This window comes from Lissotriton helveticus, chromosome 5_1 (genome assembly GCF_964261635.1).
Source record: "Lissotriton helveticus chromosome 5_1, aLisHel1.1, whole genome shotgun sequence".
Taxonomy (NCBI): domain Eukaryota; kingdom Metazoa; phylum Chordata; class Amphibia; order Caudata; family Salamandridae; genus Lissotriton; species Lissotriton helveticus.
Window position 1 is genome coordinate 120,362,797 of NC_136065.1, and position 21,250 is coordinate 120,384,046.

The following is a 21,250-nucleotide window of genomic DNA, read 5'->3' on the forward strand; positions in this document are numbered from 1 at the left end:
ACTAGCAGTGTAAGGGTGGACCCAAATGAAAGAAACTATAGTGAGTTAAATGGCCAGGCGTTTAACGACTTCCTGTAGGCTAGTGTGTTGGAAGCCTCCTTAAGATGCAACAGGAGTGAGTTCCAGGCTTTTGGGGCTCTCAGTACAATGCTCTTTCTTCCCCAAGTTGCCCGCTTGAACCTGGAACACACCGCAAGTTTAGCGGCTAAAACTTTCTACACTTGTTTTTTTTTTGCCATAGTCCTATATCAAAAGGTCTTCTTTACACTTCTATGTGGTTTTGTGGTGATTTATGTGCATTCCATGACACTAATACACAGGGTGGTCCTTTATATTTGAATTCTGTTTAAAAGGCCGCTGTGCTCATTCTTTAAGTGGCTTGGGAAGGATAGGCCCATTTGCTCTCTCCCACTTTTTAAATTCACGCCATCTCTGCTTAGAGTAATGAGGTCAATTCAGGTTATACGTTTTTCAGGAGTAGCAAGGTCTGTATGGTGAAAGCTCATCTCGTCTGACCATAAATAGTGGAAGTAAATTAAACCCAGCCTCTTAAGATTAGAGAGAGCCAGTTGTCTCATGTCAGGCCCATGTCTTAACCATTCTTGTTTTTGTTTTGCCCTTTGCATTCTGGGACTTGTAGTTTTGATTTCCCGTTAATTGCTTGCCTACAACAAAGCAAATATTAGAACCTGGACTCAGTAAACCATAAAACAACTTGATGGTCTCTGCCAACTATTAACCCCCCCCCATAACAAAATGAGGGGTCTGCTTTGTACACATGTAACACTATTGTATACATGAAAGTAGTTTGCTCACTGGAAGTACTCAATGGTGTCCTGTCCCCACCACGTCTTCGCCAGATGAACCGGAGGTTTCCCTGAACCCGAGGAAGTCTGTCCGGTGAGCAGTAGCGGCTGCTGGTAATAGAAAGTGATGGGGAGGCGCGGCAGCAGCGAAGGGGGGGGGGGATTTATAACAAATCAGGGCGCCTCAGCTACTTGCTCCCAGCAGTCTCTGGGACACTATCAGAGACCCCCATCCAATCCCCGCACTGCTCTCATGCTGCATGAGAACAGCGCAGGGATAGGCCTGAGCTGGGTGGTTTAACGCTCGCTCAGGCACAAGGAGTCTGTGTCGTTTCTCCATTCGGCTGTGGAATACAGCTGGGTTGGAGAAACCTAACTGTGCATGTCTGTTTGGCCATTTTAAGACGGCCGGTCAAACTGACATGCGTACTTATAAGTGCACTGCACCCCTCTCCCATCTCATTACCCCTGCTTGCACATGTTTGGCTCAGCCAGCAGCTGAAAAATAAAATGATATTTAAATATAATTTTATTATTCAGTCGCTGGCTTTGAGCCAGTGGGGTGACGCTACTCTACCATTGCGGAGGCGCCGCCATTGCTGTTGTGAATAAATTGGTGAACGAGACAAGAATGCTTTTTACATTGTAATAATTGGTTGAAGACCCTTCTCTGAGTCTCTCTGAAGCCACCGTAAAGTTTTGCCCTGCCACACAGCGTTTTCCCTGCACACTGCTGCCTCCCTACTTGTAATTTGCGCTGAGGGCGGCCAGGACAGGCGCCCATAGGTGCCTAGCACCAGCCCGCTGCAGCTCTCTGTGAACATAAACTCCTGCTGGGCAACCAGCATGCCCTAGGCCTGGCCCTGGCAGCAGTGGCCTGGTTCAAGCCAGGCAAAGCACCAGGTGCTTGGGGGGAGATCTCAGGGGAGAGATAAAGGGAGACCGCTGCCAACCACTCTGTCTGAGGATCAATTGATCGGGTTTATTGATCGTGCAGAGGTCTCTTCTCTGATTAAGCTTTAACGCCAGTCAACCAGTAATTTAACTGAATATATGGCCTGGAAATATGAAACAAAAGGCTGTAGGTTTAAAACGGTTTCCTGCTTTGTTAAAAAAAACCTATATGTTCTGATGTGGTATTTACGTTTGCAACCCCTCCCCCACCCCTTAGGAGCTGAGCTCTGACTGAAACCTAATTTGGCACATTCTCCCACTCGTCCTCTTTAACTGTGTGTTGAAAGAAGTGTGAGGGTTGGGGGAAGGTGAGGGTGGCAACAGAGTGGAAAACCATGAGGCGAACAGCAGTCAACATACAAACACGGGCACCAGCAGCCTCTTGAAAGTGTTTAATTGCACTTTTCTTTGGAGCCATATCAGCAGACTGCTGCAGGCAGACCCTGAGGTCTGCTAAAGGTATGCGCCCTGGGCAATGAGCCCAGCTCGCCCATGCTCAAGACTGGCCCCGCCCCCCTACTCTCCCAGAGAGTGCTGCATGACGACTGGCATCTTTCTGTTCAAACTTTTACCTGGGGCTGATAAATGTCTGCAGGACATACGGATGCTCGGCCTGTGACTACTGCCACTGTTCAAACATGTCTGAACTGGGGTGGCTTGGTGAGCAAAATAACGATGGATTAAACCCAGATCTGTGACTGGGGGTGAATGTTTTGCCAATGTGCAACATTCCGTCCATCATCTTGTGTGTTTTGCTGTTCACCCTATGTGGGAAGGGTATGCCCAGACGTGGGTCCCGTGCTCACTAGGCCACTGGAGCCAAGCTATCCTGGATTTCCCCCTCCAGTCACATCAATGCAGGCAATGCTCTTCCTCTGTCTGGAAACCTGTCCTGACCACCCATTCTGTGCCCTGCCAAACCAGGGCATCCAAAATGAGGGATCCCACTTTGCTTTTTTAAATAATACTGTGAGTCAAACTTGAGGATGAGCATCACAAGACATCCACTCCAGGCATTTGCAGAATCCCCATGTGCAACATTCCGTCCATCATCTTGTGTGTTTTGCTGTTCACCCTATGTGGGAGGGTATGCCCAGACGTGGGTCCCGTGCTCACTAGGCCACTGGAGCCAAGCTATCCTGGCTGACGACGGCTAATAGCCAGAAACCGGTCCTAGGATGCTTGATTCCGGTCCAAGGTAGACATGGCTTGGCAGTTCGGGCTGGACTGTTCCCATGAGGCACAGGGTCAAGACTGATTTACATATGGCCATGTCTGAACTGGGGTGGCTTGGTGAGCAAAATAACGATGGATTAAACCCAGATCTGTGACGTGGAGTGAATGTTTTGCCATTGTGCAACATTCCATCCATCATCTTGTGTGTTTTACTGTTCAAACATGGGTGTCATTTAGAGGTCACGAGGGGTCACAAGTGCGACCCCTGACTTCCACCTGCTACCCCTGGCACTGCCTTTGCGACACCCTGCATGAGATCTCAGAAAAAAAATAAAAGAGGATCTCGTGAGCCTTGTTTACTTTTAGAATCCAGCAATTATGTAGACTGTTTATGAGGATACATGGATTTATGTGTGGAACAGGCACGTAAAGCAATCTCACATCAGAAAGCAACATTCGTGCAATATCATTATTTATTTTCCTGATGGACAGAGCCCACTTAAAAAGGCGTCTCTATGTCTTTGGCTGTCTGTGCATGTGTGGGGAGAGGAAAAATCAGCATAGCAGAAAGATGAGAGAAGGAAGAGAGTGAGAGAGAGAATAGGGGAAGATGACAGGGAAAGGAGAAAGCAGACAGGAGGAGGGCAATACAGAGTGACAGGTCAGTGACAGACGAAGACAGGCGTGTGCATTTGTATGTGCAAGGACCCCTGAGAGACAAAGAGGAGACCAATGTGATAGTGGTAGACATCAGCACCTATAAGGGAGATTGAGACAGGTCAGACAGGTGAGGGAAAGACACAGGCTTTACCAACAATGATAAAGAGACAGTAGAGAGAATGACACAGGGGCTAGAAAGAAATTATGAAAATGGATGGATGAGAGACAGCTAAGAAAAGTAGAGCTGACAACTCTTAAAGAGACAATTCAAAGAGCTAGAGAAACGAGACAGAGAAGGGGAGAGGCTATAGGTGATAAAGAGGCAGACTGGTGTGACAAATAACTCAAAGAAAGAGGGTAGGTAGGTAAAAGAGGGGATATAAAGAGATAAATAAGAAAAATGTGAGATAGTTGAGAAAGCAGTGAGAAAAAGACAGGTGAGGAAGAAACGGCAATAGTTGGGAGGAGGTGGAGATAGGGGAGAAGTAGATAGGTGAATCAGAGAAAGAGGTTTGTGAAAAAAACAGAAGGATGAGTGAGTGGGACAGAAGTGGGAGACTGCTAATCAGCCGCGGTCGGTAGTGGGAGTACCTGCCGGCGGTGACGTAGGGAGGGGAGGGGCAGGGTGGGGGTAGTAAACTATGGATTACAGAGGTTTACAGGTCGTTGCGCACACTGCATCCCCAAATGCGATGCATTGTGCGCAACGAAATTCGTATTATTTATTTATATGTTTACTTACCTGTAAACCTCCGTAATCCATATTTGACTACCCCCCACCCTGCCCCTCCCCCTCCCCAAGTCACCGCCCGGCAGGTACTCTCACTACCGACCGCGGCTGCTGCTAATAGAGGCTATCAAGACACAAGAAAGGTCACATGACGTCACTTCCTCTGATACCATTCGCGACAAAGGGCACATGATGTCACTTCCACTACCCCAGGCATTTTGGTGAATAGACATCCTCCTATGTATAAAACTGTTTAATGCCAGATTTTAACATTCAATTTACTTTGTGAAGTACAAGTTAAGGCAATTTTTAGATTCCGTAAACCTGCTCAAGTAAATGTCAAACTACACAAAAATAGAACTGTCTGTCTGTGTTTGAATGAAAGGCATTTCCCAATGCAAGGGTAACTCATTTTGTCTACATTGAGCTGGATAACAGTAACAACTCTGGTTGTTTACAGAAGTGTGAAATCCGCTAGTAGCATGTTTAACAAGTTAGTATTATTTTATTTACATATCTATTGATTAGTAGAGTGGCATAACCTTTGTATATATGCAAGCTATGAAAAAAAGATGATGGAAGGAATGCTTGCAGTTTGTTTATCCACTGGCAAAGACTTGGGTAGCATTCCACACCATAATTCTTTAGCCCAACATGTCACCTCAGATTAGAGCCAGCCATAAGCAAATCAGTCCTGCTCCAATCGGAAGAGTCCAGCTCAAACTGCCAGGCCAGGTCCTTTCTGAACCTGGAACACAAACAACCCAAGACCAGTTTCACCCCGATTGGGGCTCATCAGTCGAGTGTATCTGAGTTCCAGTGGTACAGTGAGCAAGGGACCCACTTATGAGCTTTCCCATGGCCACTTAGGGCACTACATCACACAAACAAAAGGTGATGGGAGGAATGCTTGCCATTTGTCTAACCATTACCATGCTCATGACGAGCTGAGATCGTCATCAGGCACGGTGCTCCGGTGCTCATGACGAGCTCAGCTCGTCATGAACCGTGGAACGCTCGCATGCAGGGATAATTCCCCTGCTGTGCTGAGCGTTCCACGGGAGCCGCTGCACCTGTGACGAGCTCAGCTCGTCATGAGCACACAAGCGCCGTGCCTCATGACGAGCTGAGCTCGTCATGAGCATGCGGGTGCTGTGCGCGCCCCCCTCCCCTCCAGCACAGTGGGAGAATTACCCCCGCAGTGAAGGGGCTAAACACTGGCAATCGCTCTGGGTAGTGTTACAACCCATATTTTTTTGTCCAACATACTACCTCAGACTAGGCTCAGTCACCCAAATCAGTCTTCGTCCTGCTCCAGTCGCAACAGGCCAGTAGGAACTGCAAAGCAAGGTCCGCTCTGAACTTGAACAAAAGCATCCCACCTCTGTCAGAATTACCAATACTGCCTTATACACATTCTCTAGTTTCAAACTTTATATATGTTTTTGGGCAGTTTGTAAATATATGCTTTATTAACCCTTGAACCAGGCCAGATGTAGATTTGCAGTGTTTTATTTCACAGGTTATCACATTTTAAACATCTTGCTGTTAAGTCTTTTCTGTATTCTGTACTGTTTTTAACTCATTGTCCTGCAACTTGAAGCAAGCCCTAATTTCAACTGACAAAAAGTGACCCCACTGTACCAGATAAAAAATGTCCTTCCCTGGCTGCACTCTGGCCTAGATGGGCACAAAGAGGTGTGAAGTACTGCAATTGGTTGTGATTAAGAAGGACCGGGTCTGGCCTCATCTAGAGGTCCTCTTCCCCTTGCACAAACAGCCTCTGCAGTCCTACCACCTACCAAAGGGCAGAGCTTAGGGAGGTTTAGTCAGCAGACCCTTGCAAACATTGGAAATAACAAAGGGAGCCCAGTCACCATCACCCTTGCATACTGTCTGGATTTCCCCCTCCAGTCACATCAATGCAGGCAATGCTCTTCCTCTGTCTGGAAACCTGTCCTGACCACCCATTCTGTGCCCTGCCAAACCAGGGCATCCAAAATGAGGGATCCCACTTTGCTTTTTTAAATAATACTGTGAGTCAAACTTGAGGATGAGCATCACAAGACATCCACTCCAGGCATTTGCAGAATCCCCTTCTCAATGTTTGCATTATGTAGCCACATATGTTCTCACAGTGCCAGGATCTTGAGGTAACAGCTTCCTTTAAGATCAGCCTAAAACTCTTCCTAGTATATACATCCAGCCATAACTTTATGCTTCCAGCCCCTGAGCTGGTCAGCTGTCATTACAAGAACAGTGGTATAGTGATATCTTGGCAGTGTACACATTGTTCACCTGATTCTAGTGTCCATCGAAAGTACCTAATGAATCACTAGCTTCACATGCACATTATGCGATTTCCCTCAAACTGCACACTATCTCGTGCTACCTCAAAAGGCATACTCTATATTTCTTAATGCTGCATGAAAAACTGATCTTTTCTTAGGTCATCTGATTGTTGCTTCTCCCTTTTTGCTTCAAATGGCCCTCTCCTCCCCTTCCTTCCCTTATATGCCTCCTCTCTCCCACACACTTTCTATCAAAAATAGAGTTTGGCCCATATGGACAGAAGTGGGGTAAGGGCCCAAGATACTTTGAAAAACAAAAAGAAACCCACACTTCACATTTAACACCATGCAATTTTGGTTGAAAAAAAGATAAACAAAATTTAATATGTTTATCCTGGCAATTAATTGCCTAGTTTTTATTCAATAAAAACCTTTTAATGACTATTCATAAAGTCTAGAGAAATGACATTGCCTTTTATGTACTAGCCATGAATGTCGCGATGTTTACTTGGTACAACACAACACAGAAATTTAAGTCAAAATTCAATATACAATGTGCAAGAAATTTGAATCAAAATTACATATACAATGTGCAAACATATAAATATTGTGCAAAAAAGTTATACCATATCTCACAACCAGGGGAGAAGAAAAAAATTCGAAATATATTTCAATCAAAACATAATGAATGCTTAATCACAAATATTTGACCATCAAGCAGACTATCAATGTGTCTGCTGAAAGCACCACCACCATTCTGTAGAAGTGCTAGTAGGCTACAAGTTCCTAAGCAGTTTAACTATGATATCATTATCATATGATTCAATTGCATGGTGTTAAATGTGAAGTGTGGGTTTCTTTTTGTTTTTCAAAATCCTCTCTCCCACACAGCCTCTCTGTGTCACATGCATTCTTGCATTCATGTCTATTAATGTATTTCTCAAGATTACTCAGGCTCATTTCGGGATCACGGCTTCTCCTACTTAAGCGGTCATGCCCCTGCAACCTAGCAATGTCTAGTGTCCTCTACCTCATCTATTGACACCACCAAAGATGGACATAAACTAAAGATTCCTCTGGACATAAATACAAATAAACAAAAAGACCACATCAGCCTGGATATTTCAGTTATCCATGTCTTTGACTTGCAATAAACTGGTGCACTGAATACAGTACCGAGCTAATATATTTATGATTAGTTTTAAAAATATAGGCATTAGCCTTTAATTCTTTGATCTCCTAGCACCAAGGTCCACCCAACCTTCCATACGTGTGCGAATATGACTTACTAACAGTATTCTGATAAAATAATTACACCAGGATACAAAATGTGAAACTATTTTTTTTGGATTGGATTATAAACTAGATGTCAAAAGGTCTTAACTAATGGAAGATAATTTAAGGATATTAAAGGATCAGGAAGTATCCATACCCTGAACTAATATATGATTGTGCAAAGACTTACCGCAAGACCGCAGAGCGGGCCTGGAAAGTGAAAAGGGATACATGTGTATAGTGAGGGTCAGTGCACTCTTAATGGTTGTATGACAACAGCTCTGGCTGTTCAGACTCGAGCAAGTGATCAAACCCACATTGAAGTTATTATTCTTAACTCAAGACTAACTGGTGGCATCAGGGTTGTCACCAGTTTGATCAAAAGAACTAAACAAAATATTGAACTCTAGGGATGACCTAGAAGTGACTTCACAGATCGGAGAGAGGACAACATTGATTGTACTCTAGATGTGACCTCCAGCAGACTTGGGAGTGCTTTGAATATCCACGTCCAGCTGTGTGTTCCTCCTCTTGCGAAGGATGCTAGGGGATGTTGCTCTTCCTTCAGACTCTACGAGGTAGTCTCTCAACGGATGTATGACATTACAACGCATGCTTTTACATCGCATGCCTTTACAACACAGTTTTTACAACGCATGCCTTTACAACGCATAGTGCTTAGGGGTGCTGGATAGCGAATAGTTTAATTTACTATTCCAACTCCAGTCCCCGTGGATAGTAGGGAAGGTGTTGGATAGTAAATTAAATCTATTCCCTATCCTAGAGCGCCCCCCAGCGCTATGCGTTGTAATGACATGCTTTGTGATAATTGCGTCGTAAATGCATTGCGTGGTAAAAGTTGCATTGTAAAGGATGTTTCCCCTCTCAACACTACATGTTTCATGGTGTCAAAATATAATTGGAAATATGCTATGAAATTCGAATATTTTCGGAATTTGTGATTGGTCAGTTAAGGGAACTAATATCCAGTACCTATCTAAGTCTAGAGTAAGGCAGCAGGTTTCTCTGAATTCTGGTTTGCCAACCAGGGCTGTATTTCTTTAAATGGTGCTTACAGCCAGTGTATACAGTCACAAGTGCACACTGCAATTAAAAATAATGGAGGGGCTCTCTATGTGCCTTCTTCATGGAGAATGCATCACACACCATATAGTGATGGGTTCATCTGACTTTCTAACAATGTGTGCATCTGACTTACCTCATTGAAGCATCTCAGTTATCACTGAAGCACTTGATGTGATTGCGGGTCTGACTAATCGGACAGTGAGGCAAGCCAGACCTTAAGCAACATGGTTTAATGAGAAACGTTTTCTGCAAAAAAAAGACCTGTAAGCATCTAGAATGTCTTTTGCGCAAATAGTATGATGCCGCTGATAAATACATTTATCGGAAGGCTTTGGAAGATTGTAATAGACAGATTAGAGTCCCAGGTAGACTTTTCTATTCCAGGTAGATAGAGTCAGCCCATAACACATCCAGAGACCTTTTTTTGTTTAGTGAAATCTCTATCCCCTCTAGAACGGGTGTCTCCTTCTGTCACCCCCTCTGTAGGGAGATGCAACCCGATTGCTCAATTCTTCTTTATTGCTAATATCCATAGAACTATTCCAGAGACAGTTAGAAATGCCCCTTGCTTGGAATTTTGGTTCCAACCTCTGGGCTCTACTTTAGGACTCTCTAATTTCAGGGGCGGCTCTAGGCTCATGGCGGCCCTGGGCAGGGAGCTTAGGTTCGGGGCCCCGGAAGAGGGGGTCCGGGCGGTGCGGAGCGCTGAGGCCAGTGAAGAGGCGGGGTCAGGGTGTTTGGAAGTGGAACAGAGCCGGAGGCCGCCAAATCCCTGCCAGGGGCCGCCACGCAAATATGTATCCATCCTCAGAGGATTATTATATTAAGGATATATATTGGCGTGGTGGCCCCTGGGGTTTGGTGGCCCTGTGCAGGTGCACAGCTTGCACAGGCCTAAGGCCGCCCCTGCTAATTTCAATTTACTCACCGTAAAAGAACAAGCACTTAGTGGCCAAGGGTGAAAACTGAATCACCAGGCGATCCAGTCTCAACCACAATGCTGGATTGTGGGATGGATGCTATTTTACCTAGAATTTGTCATCTGCTCAGTAAGTACTTGGAAGGTGGTGTGGTGCCTGTAAAATGTAAATATTCCATGGTAGTGCGCCTTTTAAAAAAGCCTACTCTGTACCCTGGAAAGCCTGAAAATTTCAGGCCCATATCTCTCCTTCCACTTTTCTCCAAATTAGCAGAGATGCACGTCAATACTCAGCTTATGAAATGTATCGAATCTCAGTATTTACTGCATGGGACCCGTTCGGGTTTCTGTCCACAGTACAGCACAGACTCTGTACTGCTACTGGCTTCTGAATCCCTTAGAATGACTGTGGCTGGTGACAAAACTGCTGCACTGATTATGTTAGACTTAAGTGAAGCATTCAACACCATATCTCATGGCCTTCTCGAACGGTTGTGGAAATGTGGCATAGCTGAACTAGCCTTACATTGGCTAGCCTCGTTCCTTCAGAACTGCACCTGCCAGGTGGCTCAACAAACCTTCACAAAAGAGATCTTTCCACTGCAGCAGAGGCTGCCACTGGGCCCTGGTCTGAGCCCTACTCTGTTCAATCTCTACATGTGCCTCCTAGCAGATGTCTTTGACCATCATGGTTTTAACATCGTATCATACACCGATGACACACAGCTCATCATCACTCTATCGCAGGAGGAGGGGGCCACTGCAGCTCGGTCAGATTGTGTCTGGTTGAGTTAGCAGAATAGATGGATAACAGCTGCTTGACACTTAATGCAGGAACTGAACTTTGGAAAGCCAGCTACTATCTGGTCCACTGCCTGGTGGGCAGACGTTGTTGTAACAATACCGGCCCCTAAGCTTAAAGTGAAAAATCGCAGCTGTGGTTCAATACCAACTTATCATTTAATAGCTAGGTGTCTAGCTTGGCCAGAAAATGTTTTGGTATTTTGAAAATATTACTCAGAATCTTGGGTCTCCTTATGGAAGAAGCTAAGAAATCAATAGTCCAAACACTGGTAATATCCAGGCTGAACTATTGTAATGTTCTCTACTTTGGAATTTCTCAAAGTAGAGTGGAACACTGCAGAGGGTGCAGAATGCAGCAGCACGTCTGTTGCTATATCTCTCTAGGCGCTCATCCATGGACCCTGTTCTCACCAAACTTCATTGGCTTCCTGTTTGCAAAAGAGCAGCTTTTAAAGACATGTATTTCTGCAATAAAATTCTTCACAGGAAAGGACTACAATATCTAGCTGTACAAATAGCTGGCATAGCCAGGCCTGTATAGCCAGAGTATCCTTAGCGCCGGGACACACCGAATGGAGTAAACTGGTGCTCTACAAGTAATTTTATTATTATTACTACCTAATTATTAAGGGAAAGCCTACTGGACCACACAAATGTTTGGGGCAGTTCTAGGTCACACCATTGCTCATGAGGCCCCACAGGCCCTCTCTTGCAATATAGGATCCAAAGTGCTCATAGGCAAATTGTCCCCGCGTTACTTGGTCACACTGGCAGAAGACCATGTGTGTGCACCACAGACAACATTTAGGAGGTGCTCAAGGCCATGTGCAATTCCTCTGGAGGGGTGGGCGGGTCACATTCCTGGGATCCTTTTTTCCCTGCTTCTAAAGCATGCTCCCCAGGTTGTCTGCTCCAGGCCTCTTCCATCCGTCTCTAGTAATACCTATGAGGTTGGTAAATGGCTTACTGGTTACACAGGAATTATGACATGGAATGTTTCATAGGAAGATTTTGGGTGAAACATTGGGGAACAAAGTGTGGGGAATGGAGTGAAAACACAAATTCACACATTATTCCTCAAAATTCAGTATTTCCATGCCCACCCTCAGAGTTCCCGTGAAGAGGCCAGGGTGGATAAATCCACCAAACATGGAATACCTCCATAAATGTATTTTTTTGCTCAACTGTGATAGAAACTTAGGGGCATATAATCAAGGGGGTTTATCTCCGCTTTTTTGGCTTTAAAAGCCAAGAAAGCGGAGATAAAATTATGTCCCTATTACCTAGCTGTCGCTAACACCTAGTGACCATCTTGGGCCCCGCTTTGCATGTCAGTGATATTTATCACTAATGACATGCAAAGTGAGCGTGCCAAGATGTTAGCGACTGGAAACAGTCGGTAACATTGCTATCTCCTATTGCCAACTTTTGGAGATATTCGCGCTAAGCGCGAATATCTCCAAAAGCTAACACCTGCCCCTGAGCAGTTATTAGCCATGTTATCCAATGGTAGGTGGATAACATGGCTAAGAGCATTAGCTCGGTAATGCATGAATATCGCTGACTTTTCAGCGATATTCATGCATTTCGGCCGATTTTTATCGCTTAGGAGATATACCTTGATAATAGCAAGGTTCCTAAGCGATAAAAATCGCCGCAGCTCGGCGATAAAAATATCGCCGCTAAACCAACATAGCGATAATTATCGCTAGTTGTTGGTAATATGCCCTTAGTTCATATCCAAGGTTGCTTTGTTTGGAAATAATATATATTTTTAAAATCCCAGTTTTTTAAAATCTGTATGCAGATAGGTCTAAAAGGGGGTTTCCAGCAAAGGCCAGACACGGCAGTATGCAATAACGTATTAATTTCGCAGTGAATCCTTTCTCTGTCCTACCACACAGTTTATAATCAAATTCTACTCTGTGAATAATTTAGAACAAAATGAAGAGATCTTAGAGAATGTTGTTGTCCCTTCCCATGTTGAACTCGAAAATCCATATCCAAGTTGCAGTTTTCTACACTAGGTTCAGCAATTTCCATAAACAACAGGGTTCGTTGTCATAAATGTAGACATTGACTCCCACCAGAGTTTACATTTCAATTAAATACATTCCAAGTATAATTTGGGGCCATTGGCTAAAAGGATGACACCCGAACAGACGGAAAAACACTGTTTGTGTAATCCACCAGCCTTTTGCAACATTGATTAAAAATCCATACCTGCCACCCCCTGAAAGATAAGATTTATTTTCCCTTATAAATGGCCTTTCGTGAATGCCAGTAACTAGCTCACAAATTAGAAATGCTCCCTTGGACGTCAGGCTGCTCCACATTGGTTTTCGCCTTAATGAAGCAAATCTAATATCCGTGATGTGAGATAGCGTCTGGAACAGGATGGTTCCTACAAATGCCAGACAACCGGGAGACAGGAGCCTGTGTATTGTGCCACTGCAGAAACATCCTTCTCATTATCATTGAGAACACGGTGATGTACAGAAGAAGCGGGTCGCCACACGGGTTTTGGGTTGTACTGCAACGAGTAATCAGGGGTGGAACGTAAAACGATGACCCTCCCTACAGAATGTAAGGAGGGGCCCTGAGTCTCCCATATCTCACAGATATTCATTGGCCTTGAGCTGAATGATCCCGCCCTGGAGGGTTGAGGGGCCCCTGAAGGGTTGGTCCGTCAGCTAGACTGCCGTCTTTGGTGCTGGAAACCATGGTTCGAACCTTGGGGTCGTGTCCACATCCTGTGATTCTGGGCAAATCACTTAATCTCCCCGTGCCTGAATGTGTAAGTAACCGGTGCTCATGTAAAGCGCTCCAATACCTTCGGGTCAGATTTGTGCTATACAAATATGCAAAAAAATAAGTGTCGAGGGCCTCCTGCATTGTAGGGTATGCAGGGGTCTACATGTTGCCCTAGCGAGGGATGTCCAGCAACTCATACCTAAAAGGGACAGGTTGCCAACATTTATTAAAATGCCGCCTCATTCCTATCAATAGAGTGGGAATCAGCTTGTAACTGACTGAAAGTAGCTGTGAATGTAGGGATGGAGGCCTGCGTGAGACATCAGATCTCCAGCCCTGCGATCGCATCCACAGAATCCCTACTTTCCTTTGCAGGGACAAGGGCTGGAATGACATTTTAGACACTTGTTCAGCCCTTTAGTACACCAGCACTTTTTTGCTTTCTGATCACCTGGATTTTAGACTTTTATTGTGAGTGAGTCTCTCGCTACCTGAATCTCACTTGCGGTAAATGCATGGTAATTGGACTGCACATATTTACCACCAGTGTCTGCTTTTAACCCCTTGGCTGCGGCGGTAATTCCGCCGCAGCGATAGGGGGGAGGGGGGCCACGCGGCGCCGCCGTGCTCGTGACGGAGCCACTCCGTCACGAGCCTCGGGCGTGCTATGCTTGTGACGGAGTGGTTCCGTCACGGCCCCGCCCGCTCAATGGAACGCTCAGTGCAGGCGCGAAATCGCTGCTGCGCAGGCGTGGCAGCTGGGCCGTGACGGAACCACTCCGTCATTAGCACAGCCCATCCGAGGCTGGTGACGGAGTGGTTCCGTCACCAGCACCCAACGGGTTAAAGAAAGGTGGTAATTGAAAAACAAAAAAGTTTGGTGTATGGCTGCCTGTCTTTCTGACAGCGGTGCCCCACCTTGCACTGCCATCAGAAAGCTTATTCGAGTGAGGACATCAGACTGCCGGCCCGAATTAGAGTGGACAATCTGATGTCTTTCATTTTTCTATCCCCCATTCCAGGAAAAACCAGGCAGTGTAAAACTGAACAAAACAAAAGAACCCTCCACACCTGGTCAATTCTGAAGCCTCTAGCTCTTCAGGGCAGAGTGCTGGTCACCCCAGCCTTTGTCCGGTGAGGTCTCCCACAGTCCTCCAGCTGATCCCTCTTGGAATCAAGAGGCCTTCTGCTTTTTTGTTTATCGAAAGCAGGCAAATATGAGGTCAACCACTCCACCTTTGGAGAGCAGATCAAGTCCCTGACTGCCAGCTGGATTCAGAAGTCCTTGAGCCCTGGTGTGAGTCCTTTACTTACAGCGGGAGTCAGAGGTCTTTTTTCAGTGGGGCCTTCTTCAGGGAAAGCCTCTAGAGGTCCACGAATGTTCTGAGGCGTGGTGACCGAGGTGCGCTAGACAGTGATTGCAGATGATTTACCTCCCTGCCCATTCAATTTTGTTATCATTTGCCACCTTCTTTTGCAGCACTTTCTCTTGGCCTTACTCTAATATTACCTACCAGTCCCTGTTTCAAGATGGCAATACCCAGCTACCACCTGGTAGGCTTGACTTCCCTATTTAGATGAACACCTATCCTAACAGACAATGTCCACATTGTTTTTTCTCTTATTTTGAATGGAGCCTGATGCTTACAAGGGCCATGGAAATGAATAGAAGTCCTCACTGGCATCTCCAAGTCAAAAAAGGTAGTGCTAAGACTGCCCTTTGTTTTACCCAATGTCCCTGACCACTTTCAGATATTCAGTCCCTGATAAGGGGTCAGCAGTTAACACCCATCTGCTCTTTCGGGGCTCAGGTGCAGGCTACTATGCTCTGAGCCAGGGACATTACCACTCCAACCCAAGAATGTATGTTCCATCTCTAGAAAGGCTGAGTAGCAAAACGGATTGACTCAAGAAGCAAAAAGTATGTGTTTATATATTTACTTTTCCACTTCAGCTATCAAACATCTGATTTCAATAATAAAGCAGATTTTGAAAATTAAGAAAGAAATGACTTTTAAACATTTTTCCTAGATTTTCCAAGGCAGATACAGGAATAGGATGTTACTTCTGCATAGGCCTGTTCATGGAGTAGTATAGCAATGCCTGCAGAAAGAAAGAGCTTTTAGGTTTTGTTGCACTGTGAAAGCACACTTGCCCTGATATGTAGTACCCGATTTGTACCCTGTTAGCCTACAAGGTCAACTTTAGGGGTGATTATGACTAGGTAAAATAGGTTTTTCGTGCACAGCAAAGGAATCTTTCCCCGCCATGTGGCCCTGCAGGGCATTTAAACTGCTGCACAGCCAGAGCAGTGTTGGTCATGGCAGATATACATTTTTGTGATATATTAGCAAGATGTACATGCACACTGCATCCCACATATGATATTTAACTTCCGCGAGACAGGTGCTTTTTCTACCCCATGTGGAATAGTCTTATAGAACAGTTAAATAGACAACTTGGGTGAAAACAATGTTACCACTAACATTTTAGTGGGAAAGCCCATGAGCTGTTGCAGTCATTAACAGTGTCCCAATACAGAGTCCTAACACCAACAAAAATGGAGTCCAGGAAAAGCCTACAAATATGCATGACCATGTAGCAAAGCCACATTTTACGCACATATCTTACAAATCAATAAAAGACGAGGGCCATCAAGCGAATCAGAGGACCGAAGCCTTGTTTCATTGTCACAATGATGTACACAGCTTGCAAGTTTAGGGTGACCTGACGTTCTTGTGTTTACATAAGACCCAGTGAAAGCACTAAACACTGGAGCAGGGGCTTCTGCATTATTGAACACAGCTACAAGATGCCTAACTATGGGTTGTTGGTTAACATAAATCATCCTGCTGTGAAGAAAAATAACCAATAGTTTAGAAACAGGCTGAAGAAACCCTTGGATCCTCTTTGGAGAGTGATGACGAAGTCACTGCCAGCGTTAACTGTAGTAGAGTCTCTAGGAAACTGGGCATTGTCCTGCCTGCAACTGGGATGAAGCCCAGCATCCCTTCAATGTCCATCACTGACTGCAGCATCTCAAGATGAATGATAGTGATAACTTATCGCCTGGGTTTGATATGTCTGAGCGACCTAGACCTGGAAAACTCGTCATCTCTTAAATATCCACTGCATCAAGCTCATACCCCAATCACTGGTTCCATGTAACAGGAGGAGGACGAAAGCCATGACTGATCTTCAGGATACATCCTGACTATGCAAATGAGTTTAATTTAGATTTAAATGATATCAATGTGTAGGTATCCTGAACATCTGCCTGTGACCCAGTACTGCTTTACCTAACTAGAAACTTCTGCACTAATCTTATCATATTGAGTGGGCTATCTATTGTAAGAGGATAATCTAGAGAGGCGGTGGTACAATATAAGTCTGGCGCCTTGCCAGACTATTGGAATATCCACTAGCAATGTAAACGCTCCTTATTTAGAGTAATTGTGTGCACACCTGTCTTCTATGGATTTCCTGATATTGTGTCATGACTCTGACCCTTGAGGTCCACCTTCGACCACACCTCACCACACCTGATCTACCGTGATGCACAAGGCACGTCACCTTGTTCACAACTCTGAAACATTTGCTGTATTGTACTGAAATTGTGGTTGGGTTTGGTCTACTAACAATCCCTGGGCTGGCGGAAAGCTGTTTGTAATACACTTGTCAGACTTGTGAGATAATAGGCATTCTGTTGCACTATTTATTAGTGTTCACCCTTTACGCAAGTCATTTTCGTAGAGATGCTGTAAACCAGAACCTTTGACCTATAGTAATTGTCAGATGTCAGATTCCAGCCCAGAGTGGTACAAGAAGAGGAGCTAGGTAAGATCCCCAATAAGATGCCTAATGAGAGAAATAACTTTACCAGCCACTTGCCCCCTTTGCATTGATAAGTGATATCTGGGAATGATGTGGTGAAAAATGATGATTTCTCTCCCAGTCGTTACATTTTTATATGGAAACTCAGGAAAGTAATTAAATTCAGTTGGGCTGTGTGCTTTAATTGACGTGCCAATCATGCTCTGTTTAACTAAGCCCCTGGGAATGTCAACAGGCAGGATATCTTTCATTGGGAGGTGAATTTGCCACCCCGGTTGTCATAGGGCACATCTGGACTGTCGAGTTGGGATTGAAATTCCTATGACATTTAATTTGCTTATGTCTCCCAAACATCAATAACACGGTTGTCTTTCTAATTAAGTCGCTTGGGTTGGCCCCAGCATTGTCACACAGCCCTGCTCCTGGATCCAGTTCATGAGCATTTTAACTCGCGCAACAGCTTGTACCATGACAACAGGGTACATTGACAGAGGCCGCGGCACCTCAATATGGTCAAAGGGTTTCAACAGGTTCCGTATTTCAGCACCATCCGGTCAATTGAAAAACGGTTACAGTGAATATGAGGTTGCACGCACAGACCATCTGCAATGCTTTTTAATGAGCGTGTGTGTAGTCATGCCTGAAAGACGGCCTCCGGACATGGCTCCTTATATATGCTGCGCCTACGATGGGACTCGGGGATACCCAGTGAGAAATCCCCCTCTCTTACTCGAGAGTACAGCTTCTCTCTATTCAGAAAATAAATTGTTTTTGCTGTCTTTTTCGACATAATTTGATGGATTATCCTTTTACTATAAATATATTTCTCTTGCCCTGAAGAAGCCCATGTCTGGGTGAAACGCGTTGGCTGTTTGCTTCATCTGCACATATTGCACAACTGATAATAAATGACAGAAAAACAAGACATTTGATTGTGTTGTGTCATTGGAGACTAACACCTTGTTCTGTTTTATATATGTTGCCTCTCATCCAAATGAATTTGTGGTTTTATAAACTTATAAGCAAATAATGCATCCCCAAAATTAAAAGTAACGTCAAAGACCTATAATGTTTTTCCAGGGTCAGTTGGTCACCTGGTATATACCTTGTAGAAGACGCATCTTTTGTTCAAAGTTATTTCTGCAGAGCTATAACATCCTCATTCCGAGAGAATTATTAGAAGAAATCCAAGGAAGGTCTGCAGTTGATTAGCAATGTCTCATTTAGATTATGGAACTTGTGTGAGAAAATTGGTGCACTGGGGCCAGGAATGTGGCCCTAGGATCAGTGTAATGTAAGATGGCTTGAGCTCCACAAGAGGAATACATAAACATGTTGGGATTTCTGGGTCTGAGTTGGAGTGGCGTAGAAAGAGGTGCCATCCATCTAAGTGCATGTAACCGATCACAACATGATGAAATGTGGCAGGAAACATTGGAGATTCAAGTATTGGCATAAGGGGGGGGGGGGTAAAGAGGCACTATAGTAGAATGGCTTTTTGCCACTTGAGTAATAATGATAACAATTTCTGGCTTTAGAGTAAACTTGCTAGCATGTTGTTACCAAAAATTGAATTAATTGGCCAGGGAAATCAAGTGGGAGAAGATTAAGACACTCCTTTATTTTGTGCGAGAGCCACTTTAAGGTGATGAGAAAGAAAATTGGAACAGAATTGGGCAGGGGTAATGACATGCCAACCTTAAACTGCTCCCAGAACTTAAAAGAATGAACATTGGTTGCCATTGGCTACCAGATGCAATCCCTGACATGGGTGGACCATTGCACCATTACTTATGAACGCCTGGGCACTGGGGTCAATAAATTATACACATTTCCCAACCAGACATCCAAATTTAGGATCAACAAATTATTGGCTGCAATATATCATTGGGAATGGTGGACCTATATGGGAGAAGAGAACGGGCTTGAACATTTTAGAGTGGGCCATTAATTGTAAGTTCCTTCCATTGTCAAAGCTCTTCCTCCACTGGGTGGGGATAAGTGAATTATTGGGCTCTCGTAGGCAGTTGTTTATTAAAATGCAAAGGAATACACTGGTGTCAGTATCCTATGAACCTCCAGCACTGTCTTCCAGATATCACCAGGATTTATGCACGTCATTGTGAACATAATGTCTGGGCCTCTTCAAATGTCAATGAAGGCCTCATGCAACAACTTAACCAAACGCCAACACAGGTTGGTATCACCAGAGTAATGCAAACTTAGGTGATGCAAACTTGGGTTGGTGTTTGGTTACGACTGGCCAGAGTAAGCAGGCCTTCTGCATCACCAATAAGCTCCCACTTATGGGGGCTGGAAGCACAACGAGACAGTGAATTTGGCCTCCCCCTGGATCACTGGACCCCTTCAAGCAGGACAATATGAAGAAAACTCTTTATCATTGTCACCATCATCCCAAGAACGCATGCTTCACGTGTGAATGTGTGAGAATGGCCACCAGAGATGCTCATAATGTTAGCGTTAAATTAGATCTATCACACAAAAAACAGTTTGTTAACAATACCACTGTGTCAATTACTTTCTTGTTGCGTCTGAGTGCAGCGCCAGGAAACCACCAGTCTTAAGTCAATGACGTGTAAACAAGAAGGAACAAGGCAATAGGCCTTTTCCTTCTGGAATCTAGAATAAAATCTCCATCCACCAGGATGGACCCAACCTGGCTCCAACCATATCACAAGGCAGTAGCAGTCCACTTGCCTCCCAGAAGCCAGCTGCCTCTCCAATTACGCATTGGCCAGACCCTTGCCTTGGAGCCTGTACAGCGCCTCGAAGCGCTTTGGCTGGGTTTGCGCTCCACAAATAACACACTCATGCAGACAAAGCACGCTTCATCATTGTTCTCAATAGATTTGCTCCTAAACAAGCAGCAATCAATGCAAGAAAACCCCGAGCCTGCGGCGAACTCTGGGGTTAGCGCTGCAAGCCAAAGCTAGGAGCGTGGAAGTACTGCGCTATTCTAAGCTCACGCCCACCCAAACATCTGCGCTGTGATTCCACCCCCGCACATCCTCACCCCGGCGAGCGGGGTGCAAACATGTCTTCGGCGGGGATTGCTCAGTTGTTAAACAGTACAATGGCCGGGGGCTCCGGTCAGAGGCGCCCCGCGGTGCTGCGGTGCTGCGCCGCGCCCCGGGCGCACACTGCGTGGGAAGTCGCACACATATTTACCTTATGCACACAGCCCACACGGGGAGACACCCTGCTCGCAATACAAAACGGCAACCGAGGAAACACTGTCTGCAAGGAAATGTCAACATTGCAATTCGATCCATTCCTGAACTGCAGAGCATTTTTTTCTAGTCAGTTCATTTTTTTGCTAGTCAGTTTCTATTCTGCACAGCATCAGCTTAGCACAGTGTGTGAGCTACAAAAACAAAACAGTGTGCAATTCTACAACTCAAACATGCGCATGAATTTTAATAAAATACATGTGATTTGATGATTTTACCGCCTCTTCTGCTAATTCGGCAGGACACCCTTGGTAGCCGGCAGGCTGGAAAAAAATCTGTTGACTGTGTCTGAAGCTTTGTAGCTAAGAAAACACGCCAGTATTCGCTTCACAAGAGAGTGTGTGCATTGCCCTTCGTGCTAATGACATTTAAAACCGCTCTTTGGATGCTCTGCAGTGCACACTCGCCGCACCCCGGAGCCCGGGAGCGGCTCGTGCACACCAGCAAGGCGCAGCGAGAATGGAGCCGGGCTGCTGCGCCTGTGTGTTTACATTCACATCACTATCATACAATGGGAGATTGAAAGCATACTCACCAGCTCCACCGACCCATAATGTTTTCTGCTGAACTGTCCACGTCTGCAGCCCAAGTCTTCCGAGACAGAGCTGGAACAAAAACGCCTCATCAGTATGCATAGCTAACCGGCCATAGCATCCAGCAAAGAACCTGCTAGCAGCTACTACGAGCATTCATTTTTACTGAGCATTGGG

The 21,250-nt window shown here is 45.1% G+C and overlaps 1 protein-coding gene across 1 annotated transcript in view; it reads right to left on the reverse strand.

The window, feature by feature from the left end:
• GARNL3 (GTPase activating Rap/RanGAP domain like 3) overlaps positions 1–21,250 on the reverse strand; it is a 1,031,878-nt gene that overhangs the window by 379,734 nt on the left and 630,894 nt on the right. Inside the window, exon 2 of the mRNA XM_078641846.1 lies at positions 21,076–21,145. Within this exon, the coding sequence (XP_078497972.1) occupies positions 21,076–21,145 (70 nt within the window). The remainder of the gene's footprint in view (positions 1–21,075; positions 21,146–21,250) is intronic.